Source organism: Pempheris klunzingeri, chromosome 16 (assembly GCF_042242105.1).
Source record: "Pempheris klunzingeri isolate RE-2024b chromosome 16, fPemKlu1.hap1, whole genome shotgun sequence".
Taxonomy (NCBI): Eukaryota; Metazoa; Chordata; class Actinopteri; order Acropomatiformes; family Pempheridae; genus Pempheris; species Pempheris klunzingeri.
This window is the reverse complement of record NC_092027.1, coordinates 18,514,540-18,538,641: the sequence shown is the minus strand read 5'-3', so window position 1 is coordinate 18,538,641 and position 24,102 is coordinate 18,514,540. Positions and strand designations below refer to the sequence as shown.

Below are 24,102 nucleotides of genomic sequence, written 5' to 3'. Positions count from 1 at the left end.
TTACGAAACACAAGTGTAAATACCTACTCTGCAACTAGCCACTGTTTCAGTCTCCACTGAAGAAAGACAAAATGCAGGTTGTGATGTCACTGAAAACATCAGCGGGTTTCTTAAAGGGGCAGTTAGCCCAAAATGACAGGGTGGACAGCAATTTCAGGGACACATGCAAAATGTTCAATACTATTATGAATATAGAATATACATGATCAAAATGACTTGTTTTATCAAATAACTTGTTGTGACAATAAAACCATGTAAAAAAATTTTTGATTTAGCATCATTTAACCACTTATTACACACACTGAAGAACAGTGTGTGGGACATGCCAAAATCACGTACATCCAAAGAAAAAAAATGGTAAAAAATGAAGGAAACACATTTTAAGAGACATATTATTGTACTGATATGTGTGCAAATCTTTGGTGACTTATAATAAGACCTCAGAGTTTAATTATTCTGCTACATTTTCATGATAACTGAGTGATTCTGATGGGGACACCAAAGGCACTTTATAGTGATATTGACCCTCCTACATCTTTCAATATAGGCCCCTGCCCACAAGATTTAGCTAAACAACAAGGAAAAACTTTTGGATCCAAATTCATTTTTAACTGCAAATTTATTTTACTTGCAATAAAATATTTTTGGTTAGCTGACCCCAACCATTGCGCTTTGATCTGACCTAATAACATTGTCACATAGGATTGATAGGATCTTCAAAATTAAAAAACAATGTTAAAGTCTTTAAGTTAAGGTCAAATAGCCAACTACTTACACATTGTATTCCACCCCTTGTCAATAGGGTTGAATGGATAACATTCAATAGAAATAAATGGGGCAGAGAGCTTAGTAGATAAGAAGTGTACATATATTTCATAATGCAGCATGCTCAGCACTTGCCAAGTTACACACAATGTCAAAGAAGGAAGATGGAGAGTAAATCAGCCATAGGATAAGGATAACTACTGTAACTGTAGCTGATTGTCTAAACAGTGTAGATCTGATCACTGCTGCCTTTGTTTCCATATTCACTCTAGCTAAATAACCAGAAAGATTTGATCTTGTGGAGTAATGCAATTTTATTTTATATTTATTGACAGAGTCAAGGAGCTCTCATCAATGTACTTGTCTCTTTCCCTTCCATATCCCAATTGAGGGCAGATTGAACTGGCTTCAGTTAGTGATGGATCATTGTTTTCTCATCCAGCTTTGGGTTTATCTATTTATGGCTTCATAAATACCTTCCTCACAAAATTGTAAAGAAAAGATTTGTACCTTTTCCTGATTCCTCGCCATGCTCCTGTAGTGAACCCAATCCCCTGTTTTTCAGCAGCACCTGGAGCCATGGAAACTCTATGCTACTGTTGGTGTTCTCCTCAGCATCGACATCCTGTCCCTCATCATCTGGCAGATTGTGGATCCCTTACATATTACAGTAGAGGTATGATCATTCATTCACTTTATTTATTCACAACTGTGCAGAATATATACAGTATATACAGTGCTCTAGAAAGAGTGAATGGTACATCTAGAAAGATGGATATCATCTATATATGTATAGATGGATATCCATCTATATCTGTATATATATACAGTACTGTGCAAAAGTCTTAGGCAGGTGTGAAGAAATGCTGTAGAGTAAGAATGCTTTCAAAAAATACAAAATCTATTTATTTATTTTTTACACAATGCAAAGTGAGCAAACAGAAGAAAAATCTAATCAATATTTGGTGTGACCATCTTTTGCCTTAAAAACAGCATCAGTTCTTCCAGGTACAGGATTTTGTAGGATCATGTTCAGATGTATGATTAAGCAGTTATACCAGGCAAGGCAAATGTATTCATATAGCACCATTCAGACACAAGGCATGGCACAATAAAAACAAGACAAAGAAACATTAAACTGCATGTACAAGATAATAAAAGCAAAAGAAAATGAATAGTTAAAGCTTAAGAGAAGATGCAATGAAATACAATAAAAACATATGGATAAATAGTTACAAATGAAAAGAAGTTATGTAGCTCTATTATTGGAAAGCCACAGTAAACAGTGATGTTTTAAGGCCTGATTTAAATGAGCTGACAGCTTTAGCAGACCTTAGGTGTTCAGGAAGCTTGTTCCATAGGTGGGGGGCATAGAAACTATAAGCTGCTTCACCCTGCTTAGTTCTGATTCCGGGAACGCTGAGTAGACCTGCACCAGATGACCTGAGGGGTCTGGACACCTCAGAAGAAGTCAGTGATGCATTTGGGTCCAAGACCGTTTATTGCTTTGTAGGCAAGTAATAGGAAGCCAGTAGAGGGATTTAAGAACTGGTGTGGCGTGCTCCACCTTCTGTCCACCTTGGTGTTAGTGAGGACTCTGGCTGCTGCAAGTGCAAATGATCATCAACTTCATATGTAGGTTTAAACAGTCATTAACTGAAACAGAAACAGCTGTAGGAGGATTAAAACTGGGGGAGGAACAGCCAAACTCTACTACCAAGGTGAGGTTGGTGAAGACAGTTTGATGTCACAGGTCGTCATGTTCAGACTGAACACAGCAACAAGACACCAGGTGGTTCTACTGCAGCAGGAAGGTCTCTGCCAGGCAAACATTTCAAAGCAGACTGGGGTTTTAACGTGCTGCTCTTTTGAAGAAGCACAAAGAAACGGGCAACGTTGAGGACTGTAGACACAGTGTTCAGCCGAGGAAACTTAGTGCAGTGATAAAAGACACATTCTGCTTACTGTCCTTCGAAATCAGAGGATGTCCAGCAGCCATCAGCTCAGGACTAGCAGAAACCAGTGGTACACCATCTACTGTCTGGAGAAATTTGAAAAGGAGGTCACACTAAATATTGATTAGATTTTTATTCTGTTCGCTCACTTTGCATTTTGTAATTTGCATTTTTCTATTTTTGAAAGCATCCTTACTTTACAGCATTTCTTCACACCTGCCTAAAACGTTTGCACAGTACTGTATATAGATGGATATCTATCTGTCTATCTAGGCCAGACTATCTGAAAAATGTGGCCGATGTGACATTACAGAGACAGATTTAGCTCACAGGTTGTGGCTCTTCTATAAACTACCAGGGTTTTGGGCTATTGTATTCAGAAACCTGTCTGGTTTCATTGGAGCAGAGAAACATGTAAACCATGCAGGGCAGACTGGGAAACACTGCCTAAAGCATCTGTCTGGTTATGTGGCTTGATGCTTATCCTGAAGTTGGAAAAGATCAAATATTCTTTTAGGGGATCAACCAAAGAGGTCATTTAATTTAGGCTCCTATGATATACTAAAGATTAAAAGCCCTCCCCCTAATTTGACTGTTGCACACCACATTGTGTTACCACCTTTTCCTTCCTCCTGTATATACAATTCCACTGAATATCATGTGACTTAAGAGTTTTTTTGGAAACTCAATGTATATGTTACAATATTGCTATGCTGGTGTCTAATGGTTATATAAATTGGATTGACACGAGTACATGCATTTTGCCATCAACTTTATCTTATACGTTCACTGTTAACGTTGTATTGTGTTGCTGTGTTCATGTTGAACGTCTGTGTGCAGAAATTTACCAGAGAAGCTCCCAAAGGAGACCTAGATGTGTTGATCCAGCCTTTACTAGAACACTGCAGCTCAGAAAAGATGAACACCTGGCTTGGTGAGTGAAATACCTACCAACTCATACATGACTTTCTCTGTTTCTAATAACGCCATAGGCGTGGTTCACCGTGATAAAGCCTAATAAAGATCTCCAAGGCAGAGCAGCTCACTAGCAGTCTGTCCACAGTAGCTGTTCTGTTCATATCACTTATTCCAAATGTGTAACTACATGAACTTTTAGGTGAACTGGTGTTAACCTCAACATTACTTAATTAGCTGCACAAGCTTTAGTTCAGATCATCATAATCATCACAAAGACTGCCTTTCCTGCCATAAGTGATTAGCCTGTTGGTTTAGCCACTGGTAATGCATGTTCTTTAACAAGTGATGAAAATAACTACAGTGAAAAAGAGGGTGACAAATTGTTCCTTAGGATAAATAGCAAATGAGTCTCAAGGTCAGTCTCAGTTCTTGTCAGCATAATGACATGTCTGCCTGTATATTAGGAACTCAGTGCAAAAGATGATCAGTGGTATGATCTTTAATAAAGAAACAACTACTGTGATAACTTTCTCTACCACCAATTTAAGTATGCTATGTAATGAGCAGCATTACAAACCGTTCCATCATTCCTCACACCGTGATCCTGTCCTTCTCTTTAGGCGTGGTGTATGGTTATAAAGGCTTATTGCTGCTGCTCGGCATCTTCCTGGCCTACGAGACCAAGTCCATCTCCACAGAGAAGATCAACGACCACCGAGCTGTGGGCATGGCCATCTATAACGTTGCTGTGAGTTCACTTAGTTCAGTTATCCTACTACAAGCTGCAGAAAGCCCCGCTGTCACACTGCTGACTGTCACACAAATGTGTAATAATACAGCAATTATTGTTTCATGATTTTTTTCAAAGAACTTGTTAAAAATAAGTTTGACATAAAACGGCAATATAATAGTTTATTCATTGACGATGAAATCCTGTCAATTGCACAGGGAAAAGGTTGAAGAGAAGCCACGTCACTTAGAGTGTAACCTGTAGCCATGAAGAATCCTACAGTTATCCCACAACCATCAAGTAAACAGGAGATGGAGTCTAGAGGAGCAGAAGGATTATGTCTTGTTTGGCAATAACATTCTTTATCAGTATATTTTTAAGTTATAGATATTAAAGGTGCATTCCACTAATTTAGTATTGTATGTCTGACCTTAAATAACAATGACAGTATCAGGCTTCATGTGTAAAAACAGTGATTAGCTCAAACTGATTTCATTTAAGTAACATGCAGTGAGAAACACTGTTTGAGCGCAAGTTGGAAATCATTTTGCAGGTGAAGTTTCCTCCAGTCTGTACACACTTTCCAAAGCAAAGTCCCATTAACAAGTCGCAAATAGCATTTCAATACCATTAAACACCTGTTCTACCTTAACTTCAGGTGTCTCCAAGTCTCCAACAAATCAGCATTCATTCATTCACTACTGTGGTACAAATTACAAGCACACAACACTGTCTGCTGGGTAGATATATCTACCCAGCAGACGGGTCATTTTGCTTCCAGTGTACACACATACAGACATTTGCCATACAAAAAGGCTGACTAGTGTCTGTTTGTGGCTGTTGGCTGCCAGACTTCTGTCTTTTGCAGTTGTGTGCCACTCTGCAGGCTCTGTGTTAGTCTGCAGACTTGCTCTTTCCCTTCCAATCCTTCAGCAGTACAGCCTCTCATATCCACCAGGCATATCCACCTTTCCTTTGACCTTTCCCTCCTTTGTTATATGCTCTGCTGAGGAAGCTCCACCATCCTTGGTAGCGAGACACCTCCAGTGTCACCTCCATTCAATTTGTGTGCTTAAATGAGAGCGAAGCCGGCCAGTGGGCTTTGCAACCAAGGTTGAGTTTTCTAAATGACACCACCACATCCTGTATGAGGCGCTGCAGCATGCCCAGAAAGCACAGAGACCTTAACTGATGGGGCTGCATTGTGTCCTCATCAGGAATAAAGTCACATGTCAGCATTCCTCACAGATTCATGTTCCACATTAGACGCTTGTGTGTTCTGTATGCTCACACATCCACCTGTTTCTATTAGTTGTCCTCCGTCTGAGGCAGGAATGTAAATAGAGCCGTAATGATTAGTCAATTAATAAGTTGGAGAGAATTTATCTGCAATTTTGATTATCAATTAAGTTTGAGTTGCTTTGCAGGCAAATCATCTTCAGTGCCAGATATCAGCTTGTTCCATTCCAATTCAGAGAACACGTGTTCATATGGTAAGATGAGATATTATAAGATATTCCCTTATTAGTCCCACGATGGGGAAATGTACAAGGCTACAGCAGAAAGGAGGAGATATAAAAATATATATGTACAGATAAGACAGAGGAAGTATACAAGTAGAGAAAATATCATATACATGAGGGGAATCTAAAAAAAGGGGGGAGAAATTAGAAAGTATTGCACAAGTGAGGTTGTTCTGAATAAATATATTGCACAGTTGGTGAACATTATACCGTTATTGTCAGTCTTGGTGCAGTGTGGTCTACTGGGAGCAGTGCTGGTTGTAAAGTCTGACAGCTGGCGGAAGGAAGAACCTGTGATACACACTGAGGGTGGAGGGGCCGTTGCTGATGGAGGTCTCTAGTGCTCTCAGTGTGTCTATGTAGGGTGGGAGTGGTTCTGTCTCATGGATGAAAGCTTTGCCGTCATCCTCCTTTTGTTTTGTGGACATGTCCTGACAGACAGACTTGTCAGTCTGAGTGGAAGTGAGATTAAGATCATGTGTTTTATGCTCAAGTGACATGTAAATTAAATGATCTTTGTCTCAAGAGACTGAGATCCTGTCGTCTGCAGCTGTTGCTGTGAGGCAGTAAGGGCATGTAGATGTCTGTTAATCATTAACTCTTATCCAGCATTTGATGTGTGGAAGAATTATAGAGTCAGTTATAAAAACACTTTTAATTCGTAGAACATATGTGTTCATAAGATAAGATATGATAAGACAGTCACTTATTTGTCCCACTACAGGGAAAATTGAAATGTCACAGCAGACAGGAGATGATATAAAAAATGTAAAGTTAAGACAGAGGAGGTATGAAAATGGAAACATTATAAGATACATAAGGGGAAGATAAAAAGAAAGAGGGGGGAGATATTAAAATGTTTTGCACATTGAGAAGTGAGGGAAAATGATGACTAAAACCGTGTCAGTTACATTGAGGTGTCATGTGAATGGAATGATCTACAGTATGTCACATGAAGCTGACCTCCTGTGCAGGGATTGTCAGAGTAACACTGAACACTGAAAACATGTTCAGCTTCCTCCAAACAGCTTTACATCCATTAGAAAGCCAGCAGCGCCCTCTGGTGACCGATGAAACAAGTACAGAATAAATATTGGCATTTGAGGTCACGGTCATCTAGAGTTTCTCCTCTAACAAGAACACCGAAACTAAAAAGATTCACAAAGAAGCATCTTGAAGGATTTAAAGGTTAAAATAACCACAATTCAGGTCAGTCTAGTTTGTCTGCTTGGACAGGCATGGAGCCTCTTTTTAGACACATAATTAAAATAGAAACAGCACTTTTCCTGTTGGGTTTAGGACATGGCCTCCAGAGACTTTTTTGTAGGTCTTGGCATGAACCATATACACAGTGAGTTCACACATCCAGGTGAAACGTAGCATGGGGGCTGATAATGACACGACTAATCATACTTCATCATGACTGGGCTTCATTATGCTTCTAAAATTCATTTGTTTCTGTCTGTCAGTGCAGGGAGACGAGGTGTGACTGTGACCAGGTTTCTGGAGTATTTGCATCTGGCCAGAGTGAATAACTCTGATATGCTCTCCTCAAGTGTTCTTCAAAGACGTCACTGCTCTGTGGCTATAATTGGGCCTGTCTGTTCTGTCACACAGCCAGATAAATAGTCAATTGTTCAGCTTTCTAATGTGTATGTGAAGCCCTTTCACTGCAACCAAATTTCACTTGACAAATCAAACATACCACTAAAATTTCTCGCCAGTTAGTGGGAGTGGCTGGCAGATGAGAGGGAAAAATACTGACGAGGGTTAACCAGAAGGACTGTGACAACCCTTGGTATCCAATCTTGGGAGGGGATGATGATATGTGCCGTAGCACATGTGTCGTGCCTCATCAATCTCTAGTTGTGATAGATTTGTGACAAATCTCTAGTTTGTGATCCTCATCTGCTGATGTTGGAACACTGAGCTTATAGTTGTTTCTTTGTAAGCTTGGATGTTGGGTTCCGCAGCATCCACTTATCCCACATGCTCTGCATGTAGCTCCTCTCACTGGGGTCTCTTCTATAGTAGCATTCCAACAGATCCATATTCTCAGCCCTTGTCCACCCATGCTTTGTTCCATTTCTCAGCATGGTGCCCTGGTCCCCCAGCCTTGTTTACCTCGGTATGACTCTTGTGTTTGTGGAAACCACAAGCTAGACGTAGGCTAGTACACTGGATATAGATGTTATGTTTGAACCCCCAACCTCCAGAGCCAAAGTCAGCAGGGTTACCTTGTGAGCTATTCAGCTATCATCTATTGCACTCAAAATTATTCATCCCAAATGCAAATTAGGTGTATTGGCAAAATTGACAAATTTTCAGCTGTGTTCAATGAACAACTCAAACAAAACAATTTAAATGGCTCAACAAAACTAATATTACAGGTGGTTTCTCCAAATGTAACATAATATGCCACTTTCAATGGCCACTGCAGTCTCAATTATTCAACCCCTTCTTGACAAACATTTTTAGTACTTAGTAGAGCACCCTTTTACTGTTGCATAGCCAGACACCAGATTCTGACAGTGTTCCTGAGGAATCTTAGCTGAAGCTTGGGCATGACGTTTTCTCCTACGATTTTCTGACACTTGCTTGAATCCATCTTGCCCTCCAAACGCTGGTTTTCTAGTTTCAGAAGAGTTAGTGCCAGGAGAAGTGAAGCATCCCCCGAGCATCACCGAGCCAGGGCAGGGTGGTAGGCAGGGTGTTCTTTTCAGCGTCTGCCTCATTCTTCCTCCTCAAGACATACCTCTGATCCATACAGCTGAAAGGTTCCAGTTTTGTTTCATCGCTCCACAGAACAGAATCCCAAAACTTCTGTGGCTTATTTATATGGGTTTGAGCATATTGGAGCCGACTTGTCTTTTGTTTTTGGGTCAGTAGTGGTGTACATCTTGGAGTTTGAGTATGGAGTGTTCTGTGTGCGCCATAGTGTAGAAACTAAAATCTCCATGCCTGCTGCCACCAAGTCTTGCCACAAGATTTGAGGAGACAGGTGTTAAAAACCCTTGAGTGATCGCAAAAGACCTGCAGCAACTGTTGATGGCTTCCTCTTTCCACGTTCAGGTGGTGTAGCGAGTGTTCCTTTAGCTTTGAACTTCTGAACTATGCTGTCAGCAGTATCTTTGGGAACATTCATTGCCTTTATTATCCTTTTTCTATCATTTTCCATGTTTGTGCAAAGCAATGATCTCCTCTCTTAATTTTATGGACCATTCTCTTGATTTACCCATATTTCTAACATGCAATCAAACGTCACTGAAAAAACCTCTAGCCAGTCCAGGTATTTGTTACATTTAGATATATCCCACAGGATTTACTCATTCAGCACTGAACCCAATTTAAGCCTAAACTAAGGGGGTGAAATGCAGATTGCTATAGGAAGAGAGTTGCTGTGTTTCCTGCTTTGCTCTTCTTTTCACAAACAATTGGCCAGATTACTGTGATCCTCGCACTGCTCTCTGTAAAGCTAAATAGCTTTAGGATCTATTTATAGGATCTGCCTCACATTTTGGATGAAAATGTGGCCTCCATCTCATTTTGAAGCAGGAAATGGATTTACATTCATCCACTTCTTGTGGACAAACAGTGTCTGGAAAGACATGCTGCTGCTGAGTTTGTCTTGTCGAACTCAAGGCTCAACTTGTCTCACTTGACTTGAGACTCAACTGGATTTGTCTTAATTGACTTAAGAATTGATCGACAGAATTGAACTGTTTCTTTATTTAATTATCCTGACGATGGCAGAGTACATTTCATTATCCTGGACTGAAGTGCCATTTTGTTTCACTTTGTTTGGTCTGTTCGACATCATGATCATTTTAGCCCATTTCCGTTTTAGTTCATGTATTTTGCTTTGTGTCTATCTTCCACCAGTAGCCACAGACACATCCTCATTTTCAGTCAACAGTCAACGCTATCAGCTGTGGTTGGAGGAGATTTTTACAAAGAAAATGTCGATGAAGAGTCATTATTTCAAAGTTGACTTTGAATAACCTGCACAGCTGCTCTTCCACGCAACACTTTATGGCCATTTTTTGGATCATTTTTTCATGAAAAAAGGAAGATGGCATTTTGATTTTTAATCCCACCCACAAAGCTCTGATTGGTTCATTGTTTCTCCGTTTGAGATCGGAAGCATCGGCTCTTTTTGAATCACTGAACAGACTGTAATACAAAGGAATTTCAAACTGGAGGTTCAGAGGTCTGGAACCAGGCTGGAATAGTGGACAAACCTATTTTGTATAAAAGCAGAGCTTTACTATATACTATATATATATAAGGCTGCAGACTGTGTGGAAAGAGTCAGTCTCCAGATGAATGACAGTGGTTTGCACTCTGAAGAATCCTAAGTAGACAGAAATGCCATTTGTTCCACTGAGGTGGGTGAAATGAATTGGATGAGTTGTATGTGAGTGGAGGGGAGGATTGTGTTGGTAAGTAATGACACAGCAGAGAAAACATGACTGCTGATAGTGTCGACCTGCTGCTTCCCTTTGCCTTTCTGGATAGGGTGGTGGGGGGTTTTTTGTTTGTTTTTTTTTTTGCTTTTGCACAGACACGATTGACTGATCAATATTTATTGATTTCCAGCCTCGCTTCCACCTCGTGTTTCATGTGATGTCGTGCTCAGTCTATGTCCCCCACTCCTTCATCCTCTCATATTCTATTTTAGACTCCCTCCAATTCATCTTCTCCTTGCCATCTCACTCTGTTCTGTTCTTTTCTGCCTCCCCTCTCCACTCCCCTAGTTCTCTCTGATTTTAATTTGACTTTATTGGTCTGACAGAAACTAAACCTGTGTTGCTAAAACAACCATACGTACAGCAATTAGATGAAGGGCAGCAATGAATATTATTGGCATATTATCAAAAATATCACTAGACTCATCAACTAAAGAGTTAAATTCCACAAATGCTGTCCTTCAGACGGATGGAAAATGAAAAACGTGCATTCTTGTCATTCCTGTGCAATACAGGGTCTCCTCCTTTTATAACACTGTAGTAAAGGGAGGGCATTTGGTAGATTTTAACTTATTCAAGTAAATATAACGTGTCAAATTAAACAAACTCGAAATGGACGAAATGTATGAAAGTGACACAAAAAGATATAAATGTTATATGGATGTAAAAGGTCATTTCTGTATTTCTTTTTCATGAAGGATTCAGTCTAAAGCATTAACTTTCAATATCGATTTTAAAGGATAATTCTGGCCTATGAAAACTTGGTTCTTATTTTCATTGTTTTGCTGTTACAACCAGAAGCACACACAGGAGGATGGATCCAAAAGCTTGAGGCAAAGCAGAATGTATATGGCTTCCTTGTTTCCAGCAAGGACAAGGCACCAAGTAACCTCAGTCAGTAACTCTGACTAAAGATGCAGGAAAGCTCGACACAAGGGTACAAGACGATCTGGCACAGGACAGGGGGGAATGCAGCCAGGCAAGGCAGAAAGAATCAGGGCAGGGCAGACAATCATGGAAGCAAGAAACACTCAAGGGCAGGAAGTTAAGGGACCTGAAATGAGAGGGAAAGATTTAACGCCACAATAAACATGGAAGTAAAAGAAAAACACATTAAGTAAACTTCACTAACTCAAACTGTTCCCTTATGTAAGAAAGGTAATTGTTGTAATTAAAAAGAATGCTCAGATGATTTCATGGTTCTTTGCAGGCTTCTAGTTTCAGCACTTCATCCCGCTAGCCCTGTGTTTGACTCAGCGCATTTTATTAAATCCATGTATTCAAATTCAGTCCTCAAAGGGAAGAAGAAGGTCCTCCAGTGTGCTGCTTTATCAGCCTGTTGATGAACCAGGCTGGAAGAAGGTTGTGGGTCTTTGTCCTTGCTGTCCTGGTTGCAGGTTGGAGGAATCCGGTCGCTCCTTTTTTCCGGTCATACCTGCTGGTGCTGATAAACTTGGTTCAGACAGGGCTTCGTGTTACTGCCGTGAAAAAGGTGGCCTGTTTTGGTACAGGCCATACTGAGGCTGGAGGAGTGAGATGAGGTGCAGCGCTGAGCTGGTCTCCAGCAGAGCCCAAGGTGGAACAGAGCTGGACCCTCAGAGGTCCAGAGGAGAATTGAGGGAGAGCTGAGCTTGGGCCCAGCAGGCCCTCGTGGGTCCAGACCTGAAGGTTTAAGAGAGCAGAGAGTGGGGGAGCTCTGGTTTTGTGGCCTGAGGTTGTAGGGTCATGTGTCCCACATTGGCCAATAGTGGCTGTAAAGCTGGGTCCAGGGGTGTGTTTAGCACGTCTGTGTGAAAACTTAAGGACTCTGGGAAACTGAGTTCAGAGAGGGAGCCCTTTGTTCAAAAGACAGAAACATGTAGTCCTCACCATAAAATGGTGGAGGGCCCAACACCACTTAAAGCACTTTTACATTACATCCACATTACCCATTCACATGCCATTCATACAGGAGGAATCTATTCTTTCACACACCACAGCTATGCTTCAGGAGAAAGTTGGGGTTCAAGGACACATCGACAAGCGGACTGCAGGAGCTGAGGATCAGACCACTGATATTGTGACCAATGGATGGCCCTACTACCTCTAAACCACAGCAGAACTAAACTTTTTCTATCTACTGTTTTCCTCAGGTGCTATGTATGATCACAGCTCCAGTCACCATGATCCTGTCCTCTCAGCAGGACGCCTCCTTCGCCTTCGCCTCCTTGGCCATTGTCTTCTCAGTCTACATCACCCTGGTGGTTCTCTTTGTCCCCAAGGTAAAGGCAGAGCACTGTCTCTCTCATCATCGCCTCCCTCTAGATTACAGCAGCAGGTGGGGGATGGGGGGATACTCTGGAGATCAGTATGATTATTAAACATTTTACAGTTTGAGTTTTTTGCCTTATGGCCAAATGCCAAATATATGATAATACCTGGTGTCTTCCACAACCTCACGAACCATGACTATGATCACACCAAATATAGATTTGATTTAGATTTTTCTTCTCTTCGCTCACTTTGCATTTTGTAAATTGATAAAAAAAAAATTTAAAGCATTCTTACTTACAGTGTTTCTTCACACCTGCCTAAATGTTTGGCACAGTACTGTATATTTATATAAGATCAATATTCAAGGGCACAGTCCAAAAACTGATTCCTGATGAACTCCCTCAGTTCCTGGTGAACATTGATGAAAAGTCTTCACATGTATACTTAGGAAAATGTGCATGACTTGTAGATGCGGCGTCTGATCACGCGGGGTGAGTGGCAGTCCGATGCTCAGGAGACCATGAAGACTGGCTCGTCCACCAATAACAATGACGAGGAGAAGTCCAGACAGCTGGAGAGAGAGAACAAGGAGCTCCAGAAGATCATCCAGGAGGTCAGCCAGACCCTTTCACTTTTGCACAGGAATCTGGAGATTTTTCATCATATTTGTTTTTCATAAAATGAAAACAACATGAATGAAAATATGACAAAACAAACAAAATAAATGTTTTTTTTACTTCAGCACTTTCACCCTGATCTCATAGGCCTCCACAGTTTGATCAGCTGTCATCACATCTGTCCATACTTGCATCACATGATCATGACTGAGTTTTCCAGTATTCAGAGTCGAGGCATACATCTCCATATTGGCATGGATAGATTCCACTAGATGGATGTCAGCATAGTCCTTTCAGCTATGTTCAGGGAATCAGTCTGAAATGGCCGTTGGACTTTGCTACTCTCCATTTTTCTAGTCATTTCAGACACATTTCAGAAAGAAAATGCAAAGATGCAAATAGATGCAAGAAAACATGAAATTGTGGCGGGCGACACGAAAGATGCAAGTGATACAAAGTTACAGTTAAGAATTTTCAGCTTGAGCGAAAACTTCTCCTGTCAGGGAGCTCCCACATAGATGACTTTAGTGAATATATCGTCCAGATCCCTAGAGGAGATTGTTGAGTCCTTGTTACCTTTGTCCCCTCAGAAAGAAGAGCGCGTGTCAGAACTGAGAAACCAGCTATCTGAACGACAGGCTCTGCGATCCAGGAGAAGAGCGTCCACTGTCATCAATCAGAACCACAGCGCCCCTCCCCTCACCATCCCCCAGAGTGACCCCAGGTCCCTGGCCCCTCCTCCAGGGTACCCCGCCCCTACCTCTGACCTCCACCCCATCTCTACGTCCTTCACCAACTCCTCCAGCCTCTACCAGCCGGACAGCAAGATCAGCCGAAATAACTGCCACACCAGTCGACTGCAGCTGCTGTACAAGTGAGAGGTTGGTGAACCTCGGATGGATGAGGACAGTGATGACGGTCAGAGCTACATAGCAATGAACAAAGCCAAGCGCCAACATGAGTTTAAAGAATAGATCGGTATCTGTTGGAGGAGCTGACTCTAAAACTCATTCCAGCTGGAAGGTTAACCAATCGAAGAAATCTTAAGTGAGGCTTTTTATTTCCACTGGTTTCACTGGTTCTGAGCTGATCAATACGTTTTTCTTTTTTCTCAGACAAAAATGATTTACATACAGTACATCTTGGTGAACAGTTTTGCATCTGTGACCTGCCAGTGATTTATCATGTGCCATGTCCAGTTTGAGAGTTGCTCAGAATTGTTTGCTAAGCCCTGGCCCCCTTAGCTACTGTGTCTGCCCTGTCAAAATGTGTGGTAATGTTTAGATAAAGACAAAAGCAGCTTCTCATTCTCACACCAGATAATTTATTTGTTGTTAACGTTGAGCTGGTTGAAAACTATTATAAAATGAGAACTGTGCAGAAGAGCCTGTAATATGCTCAATAACTACGTACATGATATTGTCCTAAAGGTCTAGGAGCACAACAGAGTTGCTAACGTTAACCTAAAATCTGATAGAGTCGAGTCCAGGAGCAAACCTTTCAATGTTACCTATAACCATTTGAAATAGAAATAAATGACTCTGCGCACTGCTCAAACTTTGGCCTTTGCTTCTTGACCGGACAAGCCAGAGACAGGTCTTTTTTATCCGCCTTCCAAGTGTAAAGTATGAAATATACAGTGTGTATGTTTGTAGATTTTGTCTTTTAACATGACACCATGTACTGCATGTAGCCATGGCTCTCATCTCAAAGCCAGAAACAATTGGAAGTCTTCAGCTGTCACTGACTTGGTGTAAATTAGCAAGCTACACTGAGGGACAGTTGTCATGTCAGCCAATGAAATCACTGGTCAAAATCAACCAATGAAGAATTTCAGAAATTGAGTTGACCACTCAACAGGCATAGCAGGGGTAAATAATAGGGGGTAGGGATTAGCAAAGGGTCAATTGGAGACCAAGATATGGCATTTATCACATCTGTACCTTGCAGTGTTGCCTCCTAATGTGTTTAGATCGTGCTTTGTACTGAATTATGAGACTGGACAAAAGGACAAACTTCATCGTAACTTTGTTTTTCGTGACAAGGTAACTGATTGTGTCCGTTTCATAAGCGTTGTCAATTCAGCTCCTCTTGTTAAATGGTTGATGGTTTTTACATTGTCTCTGTTCAAAGAGACTGAGTCACAATGTACATGTACATGGTGTGTGTGTGCTCATGCTAAACCCCTCACTGTGGATCAAACAAAAGTAAGCTGAGGATGCAGCATCATCTGCCAGGTATTTACCGTGTTGTGACTGCCATACCCGAACTGAAGAGGCATTACATGAGGCTAGAAGTATAAATCCAAGCACCCTTATTGATTTAATGTTAGGCTGCACCTGAGTCTGGTCTTTAATTTTCATGTGGAAGCAGCTGTCAGCTGATGAAGCTTAAAGGTCAAATCTAAGGTTAAAGCAGTCAGAATTTGTGGTGTGTGATATCTAAGCTTTTTAAGTTGTTCAGCAGCTGAGTTCTATTTGTCTAAAGGAGTAAGTACACCTTGGTGCATGTTGCCACATGAGATTTGTTTCTGGTTAAAGGAACAAAAAACTTTGTAGTACAGACCAGAGTGGTGATTTCTGAGGCAGCAAGTGTGAAATTAGAATTAGATAAATCTGAATCTGGGATACATAACTTATATTTTACATTTGTATGCAATGTTTTCTATGAGTAGGTCTTTTTAAACATATGTGGATTGAACAGAAGCTACACAGTTCATTTCAAATGCAGTTCTTCTATATCCTTTTTGACCTTTCCCCAAACAGTCACATCAGTGTTATCATTTAGCAAGAGATCATTCTGGCATATCCAGTTATTTATTGTTCATTGCAAGTTAACCATAGTCAGCCAGTGAAAAAGATGTAGATTTCAGTATTGTCAGCATAAATATACAGTGGTAATCAATGCTGTTGATAAAAATCTAATCTCACAGGATCATGTTGAGAGAAGTGGATCCACTTTTACATTTTTGAATCTGAATTCAGACAAATTTAAATAGAAAATTCAATAGAAATGACACATGAGCATCGCATCAGTCACATGAGCATACTGATTGATACTGCACATGACCCACAAGCACAGTTCAGTCTGTTTCAGCTATGGCTTACACGATTCATCAACAGTTCTATAGAAAACCCTTTCTGGTTATTCTTGGAAACAAAACCAACAGATTGAAATTACACCCCCCCCTTACAGACACTGCAGCATCTTACTACAGGTTGGGCTCACGCCACTGCTTTTTGCTCTCACTTCCAAATTTTATGGGTATTTTGTGGACAACCGGGGCTTTTATGATACAGTTTCAATGAAATGGTTTTCATGGCAGAAAGTGAAACTACAGCATGTGCTTGACTTCTGTGTACATAAATAAGAACTTGCAGTCCAAAAGAGGAACAGCAGGGCTTTTGTTTTCTTACTGTGTATTTCAACACTAAACCGAAGCCTTGGTGCTGTGAAGGACGCTGGAATCAGCAGCATTCATTTCATCAGAAAACCACCATTTCAAGTTAGAACCTTTGAATCCCATTTCGATACTGTTTTTGGTTCAAATGTTTTTCTGCAATAGGTATTGGATATTTACATTCAATACCTCTGTCTGTTCTGTTAGCACTATTGCCTCACCTTGGGTCTGTCTGTGTGGGCCTGTTGTGCCAGAGTGGGTTCTCTCTGACTACCTCCCACAGTCCACAGACATGCAGGTTAAAAGGACCTGGACCCGTCCAGGGTGTAGCCCCCTCCCGGCAAAACTTAAGGATGAGTGGCATAGAATATGGATGGATGGATGGAATAATGTCCCTGTATAGTATTTTAATTGATAGCTCTTCTGATGTACTTCTGATGAAGTAGCTGCTTCCCAGGTGTTTACTTTAGTATTAAATCACACTTGTTACCATAATAACCATGGGTGTCACCAAAATAACCAGAACTGAAATCTTAATGACTGTAAAGTAGGATATTCAGTCAACAAGTCCCCCGGACTAAATGACAAAATATGCATGTTCAACACAAATCACCTTTACAGAAAGATTTATAATAGTGTTTCTTATCTGCTGTCCTATAGTTGTTAACGTTCAGCCAGAAAACAACCAAGAATTTGGTAACAACTATGGTTGTGACTGTCAGGGGAAAGGTAGGAAACATGAACAGCTTTATTGACCCACCCATTTATAGCTAAACAGCCTCCCCCTACGTCACCACTGTGTGTATTTGTGATTTTATCCATGTCACCTTTTCAACATGACAAAATCAAAATGCCTTGTCTGATGGGACTGTACATTATCCCTTTACATTTTTACTAGATTCAGACACTTTTGTGAGATTTGAAAAATTAAAAAAAACTACATTGGAAGCCCACTTACTAACTTTTCCTTACTGCATGTCATTGTGTTCTTCAGCGAATGTGGTTTTTTAAAGGGGAACTCAAGTTCTGTTTTTTTGAAAACTATTTTCAAGGACCAGACAGAATTTTCGTGCTCAATTTTGTGAGATGGTTGTAGCAGCGTAAGATAGATTTGACGGTGCAAGGTGTGCGCGATACATGCTCATAAGCAACCTTTTCACTGGGCTGGGCTGAACTCCCACGACAAACATTGTGTGATCTGTACCCGAGGTATAGAGTCCGTCTTGACTCCCAGTTTAGTTTCATGTGTTATCTGTGTGGTAGCAAAAGTTGTTTCATTAGCGTGGGTAATTTGAGTTGTCGTAAGCACTTCAGAATTGACTAATAGCTACAGTATGAGGGGCAGATAAACCATGAGAACATTGTGCAGTGCTCTTGTTACATTCATTCAAAGTGACCATGTGTAAATATCTACTGTATGTTGGTCTGTAATGATAGTAATATTTTAACTGTCAAGTCTGTTAATCAGTGAAGATCTAAGTGTTGTTGATACAAATGTGAATATGCACACTGACTGTAAATAATGATGTAAATAGTGGCATTCAACTTTGCATATACAAGTTGTATTTCATGTAGTACAGTATTCAAAATATATTTCTATATGCTGTAATAATAATCGGGGATGATTTGAAATGCAAGAATGAAAATAAAACTAAATGTTTTTCTCAAACTATCGTCTGTGTTCAGTGTAGGTAGCTTTGAAGGCCATTGGTCACTCCTATGATTTCACCGGCAGTGTGTAGACTCCATCGAGATATTCCTGTAAGGCTCATGGCATCACAACCTCTTACAATAATTACATCGTCTCTCTAAGTGTCTCCTGATGGAAGTCAGTTTACCATCAAAAGCCGTGGTTAATGTCCCCGCTGCAGGCAGACCCACCCCCAGTTAAGGTGGAGATATCTGAGGACTTCAGCAGCTTGGCAGACTGGTGAGCACCATGAGAGAGGAGCTTGACAACTCCTCTGTAACGGGTTGGTTTACTGCGCTGCCCTCTAAAGCCTGGTGTTGGGGGGGACACAGGGTTTTAAACATGTTACATTGTTCAGCATATTTTGACACCAGCCTCGTCATAATCAAACTTAATCAAACTCAATAAAGTCCTCAGTGAATTTCATCGTTTGCACAGAGTGCGATACCTGTGTGTGGTACCTTTGGCCTGCAGGTGGTGTCAGAGCAAAAAGTTAGCAAGCAAAAAGGAAGGTTTTTAGTCTACTCTTAAATGTAGAGAGGGTGTCTGCCCCCCCGAACCCAAACTGGAAGGAGGTTCCACAGGAGAGGAGCCTGATAGCTGAAAGCTCTGGCTCCATCACTACTTTAGAGGACTTTAGGAACCACCAGTAGGCCTGCATTCTGGGAGCGCAGTGCTCTAGTGGGGTAGTACGGTACTATGAGGTCTTTAAGATATGATGGGGCCTGACCATTAAGAACCTTGTAGGTGAGGAGAAGGATTTTAAACTCTATTCTAGATTTTACTGGAAGCCAATGAAGAGAAGCCAGTACAGGAGAAATGTGGTCTCTTCTCTTAGTTCTCATCAGAACACGAGCAGCAGCGTTCTGGACCAGCTGGAGAGTCTTTAAGGACTTATTGGGGCAGCCTGATAATAAGGAGTTACAATAGTCCAACCTAGAAGTGACAAATGTGTGGACTAGTTTTTCTGCATCACTCATTAACAGGATGGACCTGATTTTAGCAATATTAGCTAAATTTTTAGTTAAATATAATAGCTGTGGTTCAGCAGTAGAGTGGGTCGTCTTGCTCCTGAAGCAGCTTCAGTGTGTGAATGTGTGTGAAAGAACAGACTCCTCCAGCTTAGATTGCTCCTGTATGAATGATGTGTGAATGGGTGAATGAGGATGTGATGTAAAAGCGCTTTGAGTAGTTGAAATGACTAGAAAGGAGCTGTACAAATACATAAACATTTTGATAATATTACCCAGAGGAAGCATATATAAGGTAAATATCCTGTCTTCCACTGCTCGTCTTCAGCTAGTTCAGAATGCAGCAGCCAGGCTTTTGACAAACACTAAGAGAAGAGAACATAATAGCGCCATGCTGCCACACTTGGCTTCAGTATTCAGTATAAGATCCTCCTGATTAAGCTTAATTGTACTTGTTGTTTTTCTTTCCTAAAGTCTCTCTTAACTCTCTTTTAGTTTCAGCATTTTAACTTTGAATGTATTTCCCTTATTATTATTATTATTTTAATAATCACTTGATCAAAAGTGGGTTTTACGAAATGCTCGATCGATTTCCTTACATCTACTGTCCTGTTTGCGTCCTGCATCTTTTCAAGCATTTGTTAAACAAACTATTTAAATATGAGGTCAGCTGTAAAACTGACATGACAGAAATGTTTAAACTATGAAAAGAGAAAATGAAATAATGAAAAAAACTGTATGTGCGCTGCAGCGCTGTAGGCAGGAGGAAGCAGGGGAATTACCACATTACCAGGGAGTTCCCCTCCTCTCTTCCTCTCTGTGTAGCTGGTGAGCTGTTACTCCACTGGAAACCTTCTCACTACACGGGGAAAGCTGCATTGTCAATATGTGTGTATATATAGATATGGGAAATCCTAATTTTGGCAAAGGGTCTTGGTAGAGCTGGCGTGGGATGAGGAAGAGGACTGAATGAGTGATCAGTGATCTCTGCTACACAACAGTCAGTGGTTAGTCAGACCATGTTGTCAGTAAAACCTTCCATCATTTTAGACCCTACCTTTTTTCCCCTGTTCAGCCTAAATCTTCACCAGCCCGCCAAGCTGGTGACTGACTTTTCCACCAAGTTTTGAATTGTTTGAATTTTCAGTTTCATCTGTAGCAGCGGCTTTAAATGCTGACCCCCTGTGGATGTGAAATATGACACTGACAAGCTTGGAGCTTTCTCCGTTATATGGACAGCAGCTCTTGTCAGCTAGAGTTCTGTTTGTTGCATGACATTTGCTGACAACAAACAGGACCATATTTGGCCACACACACTGTAAAAGATTTCATCATATTTTCACAGTTAGTTGCTGGCAGAATATGGGGCTAGTCTTGTCTGGTCTTGTCAACACAAAACACTTAGATATCTCAACAATACCACAGGTTCACGTTAAGGTCCTCTGCCCTTGTATTTATTTCTCCTTCAATTTTTTTGTCAATTCTTATTAGCGGTTGCAGCTTCACTTCAGTTGGTTCATTTACTGAAATCTTAAAATCTATTTACAGAGTGGAATGGTAATAGTGGAGGTAGATCTTAAGTTCCAGTTTGATGACTCCGTCTCCATCCCATTTATCATCATACAAAATGTAATGCACACACACACACACACACACACAGAGGGAGAGAGAGAGAGAGAAAAACAGGGACATACAGTGAAAGAATCTGTAACAGAAAATAAATTGCCTCGTGAGATGGCAGTGAGCTTCCCAGAACGTTGATCCTTTGGTATAAAGTATCACAAATGCAATTCCATTCACTTTTACTGTATTGGAGCGATAGCAACCATGTCATAGACAAATATCTTAAACCATTTGCAGATATAATCTACAATATCTGTTTGGATACCACCTGGGGTTAATAAGTGACATATTTTACAGCCTCTGAAGTAAGAGGCTGTTGAACGTGGTACTGCTACTTCCTCCCAACCACAATGACTTCACACTTTCCTACCGTCAATCACATTAGATCTCTTTTAGTTTGACCACCTCGCAGACACACATTTCTTTTCACAATGATTTTTTTTATTAAAACATTTGACAGCACCACAGGCACCATGGTATTTTTTGTAAATATCAGTAGAATAAAAATACACTGAAAACAAGTTGACCAAACTGATCATCAAGTTCAATAAGTTATCTCATATATTACACATAGAATCTAGCACAAATACTGTTTAGGGCATTCATCAGAAAACACACAGGAAATAAATAAATAAATAATTCAATAAATAATATAAATATGATAATATTATGTTGAATAAATTATTCCTTTAAAACCCACTTCTGTCAGTCTGTACTGACACACTATATACGCAGTAGTTATAGTACATTAATATAATGTCAAAGACAGCAGACTGAGCATTGCAGTACAGCAAAAGGTATCTATGCTGAGGCAATCGTGCATAGTACATAACATTGTAGACACATAGAGATCTTTATGGTAATAAATAACTTTCACTTTTGTTCATAGCTACTGTTAACATAGTTCAGTTTACCTGAAAACTTAAAACAGTCATTTAAAGTTTGGGTGTAAAATCTACTTTGACTGTTCAGTGTGGTGTAAGCCTACTGTGGGGACCGAACATTCAGCAGTGTGAATGAGCTTAGGTGGGCAGGCTGCAGGCCCCAGACTGAAGCCACCACGAAACCTGGTGGCTTTTCTTTAGATATATTCATATTGTCACCTGTTGTCCTAAGTCACCTGTCCTCACAAGGCAAACACACCAAAGAAAGTCTTCCCTGGCTCGTCCTCCAGGTGGGGCAGCATCTTCTCCTGCATTACTGTCTTCAGTCTGTCTCCTTCGTTCAGGTTGAACACAGCTCCCATGTACACTGCAGAGAACCAGCTCCCCTCCTGATCCGGATCGCTGCTGAATGTCTTTTGGCAGGCAGTGCGGACAGAGTGCAGGATGGTCACGTAAGACTTCTCGGCATTGCTGTACCCGTACGTGTCGGACCAGCGCTGCACAGTGTGGCTCAGGTGGACCATAGGGTTTGGGGTGGCGTCATCTTTGTCACCACTGCTGCAGCTAACGCGGAAAGATGCTTGACTGTAAATGAAGTAGAGGCCATTTTGAGGAATCACAATTTCGTTGTTGTTGAGTTTGAGCCCTCCTTGAGAGTGGGACTGGTCCACCATACTCTTCCATTCCACTGAGGTGTTCATGTCTGGGTTGTATTCTCCTGTTGAAGAGTAAACATAGATGATAATGGAGATGAGCACATATTTCTGACAGTTGAAATAAGAATTGACTATTAAGGAAAAGATTTGAAATATTTTTCAATAAGGGCAGGGAGGAGGAATGTTACTATCCATCCGGATACCAAACTTGTGCTCGATGGGGCTCAGGAATAAATGAGTAAGCACAATTTATGATAGATAGCATCACAGCGACTAGAAGTGCTTTATGGGCAAACACTGTCAGACTGTCTTCAAGAACTCAATGATGTGAAGTGTGAAGTTCTTAAACTTCCTTATAAACCCCAATAACTTCCTTAAGACCCTCAAGAACACCTTCAAGAAGCAATAGAACGTGATCAATAAGCCATAGAACCACTATCGCTAACCCTAATCCTGAGCCAATGTCCAGTGGTTTCAGAGCCACTGGACTAAGAACAGCAAACTCTAAGATTCTACACAGAGTGCCAGACCAGAATACAGTCTGTCTGCAATCAATGGTCTCACTTTGAGCTTATTATACATATGAAACTGTGCCAGGCATTCTTTCATCCTGAATAGAGTGCGTGTTTTTACCTTCTAAATGAATGGCCGCTCTGACGTTTGAAATCTGCCTCAGTGTGTGATGAAGAGCTGGAAAGAAGAGAAGACAAAGATTTATGGAACAGCTTCACTCTGCATTATGTGACTTTCTGGTGTTATTAGAATCAGAAAAGGAGGAGAATAAGTGACTCAACAAGGGCTATACTGGTGTACTGACAGCTAAAGAAAAGCTGGAAAGTCTGACAAGATCAGCTAATTGTCAGATTAGATAGATAGATAGATAGATAGATAGATAGATAGATAGATAGATAGATAGATAGATAGATAGATAGATAGATAGATAGATAGATAGATAGATAGATAGATAGATAGATAGATAGATAGATAGATAGATAGGAAAATGTTCTCACCAAAACTGTCTTCACCTTGTCCCGAACCCTGTTTCAAGCAGACAAGAAGAAAGAGACTGTTATATAATGGCTTGGTGAAGGTGAGTTGGACCGGTCACTGCATGAGACATCGCTGATTCAGACACCGATCTAAGACTTCTGCTCTCACCTCGACATGCCTGTTGAAGACAAGGACAGCAGCAGCAGCAGCAAGGCAGAGTGTGAACGTCAGCAGAGCAGCTGCTAGCTTGGAGCTGGGTTTGCCATCCTGTAGTGTCCGTGTCCTGGTTTCTTGTGCATCGTCAGCATCATTCAGTAGTACCTTCCATTCACCCTCCATCGTTTTGGTTCACTTCAAGTTCAAATGAGCAGCCTTGTTGAGAGCCTTCCTTCTTCTTCTGCAGCCGCGCTGGTTTGTTGACTGACACTCAGCGGATAGCTCTTTAAAACAGTTTCCTCCTGGGGGGAAACTCCAGTGATGTCACTCATTGTGAGTGAGTGGAGATTTGATGAGGAAGAGAGACCCAGAGCCAAGGACCACACACTCCTACACACAAGGCATCTATATGACTGTGTTATCCCATCCACACAAACAGTGTAGAACCCCCTTTCACACCCACAATTCTATAGATACCTACACACAGACAAGGTGACACAGC

General features: G+C 41.0%; 2 protein-coding genes across 2 annotated transcripts in view; one reads left to right on the top strand and one right to left on the bottom strand.

Annotated features, from left to right (window-relative positions):
- The window catches only part of gabbr1b (gamma-aminobutyric acid (GABA) B receptor, 1b), a 94,897-nt gene extending 80,789 nt beyond the window's left edge, over window positions 1–14,108 (top strand). The window contains exons 18-23 of the mRNA XM_070846537.1: window positions 1,331–1,441; window positions 3,561–3,654; window positions 4,259–4,386; window positions 12,493–12,621; window positions 13,083–13,226; window positions 13,821–14,108. Coding sequence (XP_070702638.1) covers window positions 1,331–1,441; window positions 3,561–3,654; window positions 4,259–4,386; window positions 12,493–12,621; window positions 13,083–13,226; window positions 13,821–14,108 — 894 coding nt within the window. The remainder of the gene's footprint in view (window positions 1–1,330; window positions 1,442–3,560; window positions 3,655–4,258; window positions 4,387–12,492; window positions 12,622–13,082; window positions 13,227–13,820) is intronic.
- A 7,705-nt stretch (window positions 14,109–21,813) lies between these two features.
- Window positions 21,814–23,819, bottom strand: tnfa (tumor necrosis factor a (TNF superfamily, member 2)). The gene is made up of 4 exons (XM_070846380.1): window positions 23,613–23,819; window positions 23,465–23,492; window positions 23,088–23,144; window positions 21,814–22,516 (listed from the first exon to the last, which is right to left on the bottom strand). Exons 1-4 carry the CDS (start codon window positions 23,781–23,783, stop codon window positions 22,041–22,043), a joined length of 732 nt encoding a protein of 243 aa, XP_070702481.1. The 5' UTR covers window positions 23,784–23,819; the 3' UTR covers window positions 21,814–22,040.
- Between the last annotated feature and the right edge of the window lie 283 nt (window positions 23,820–24,102).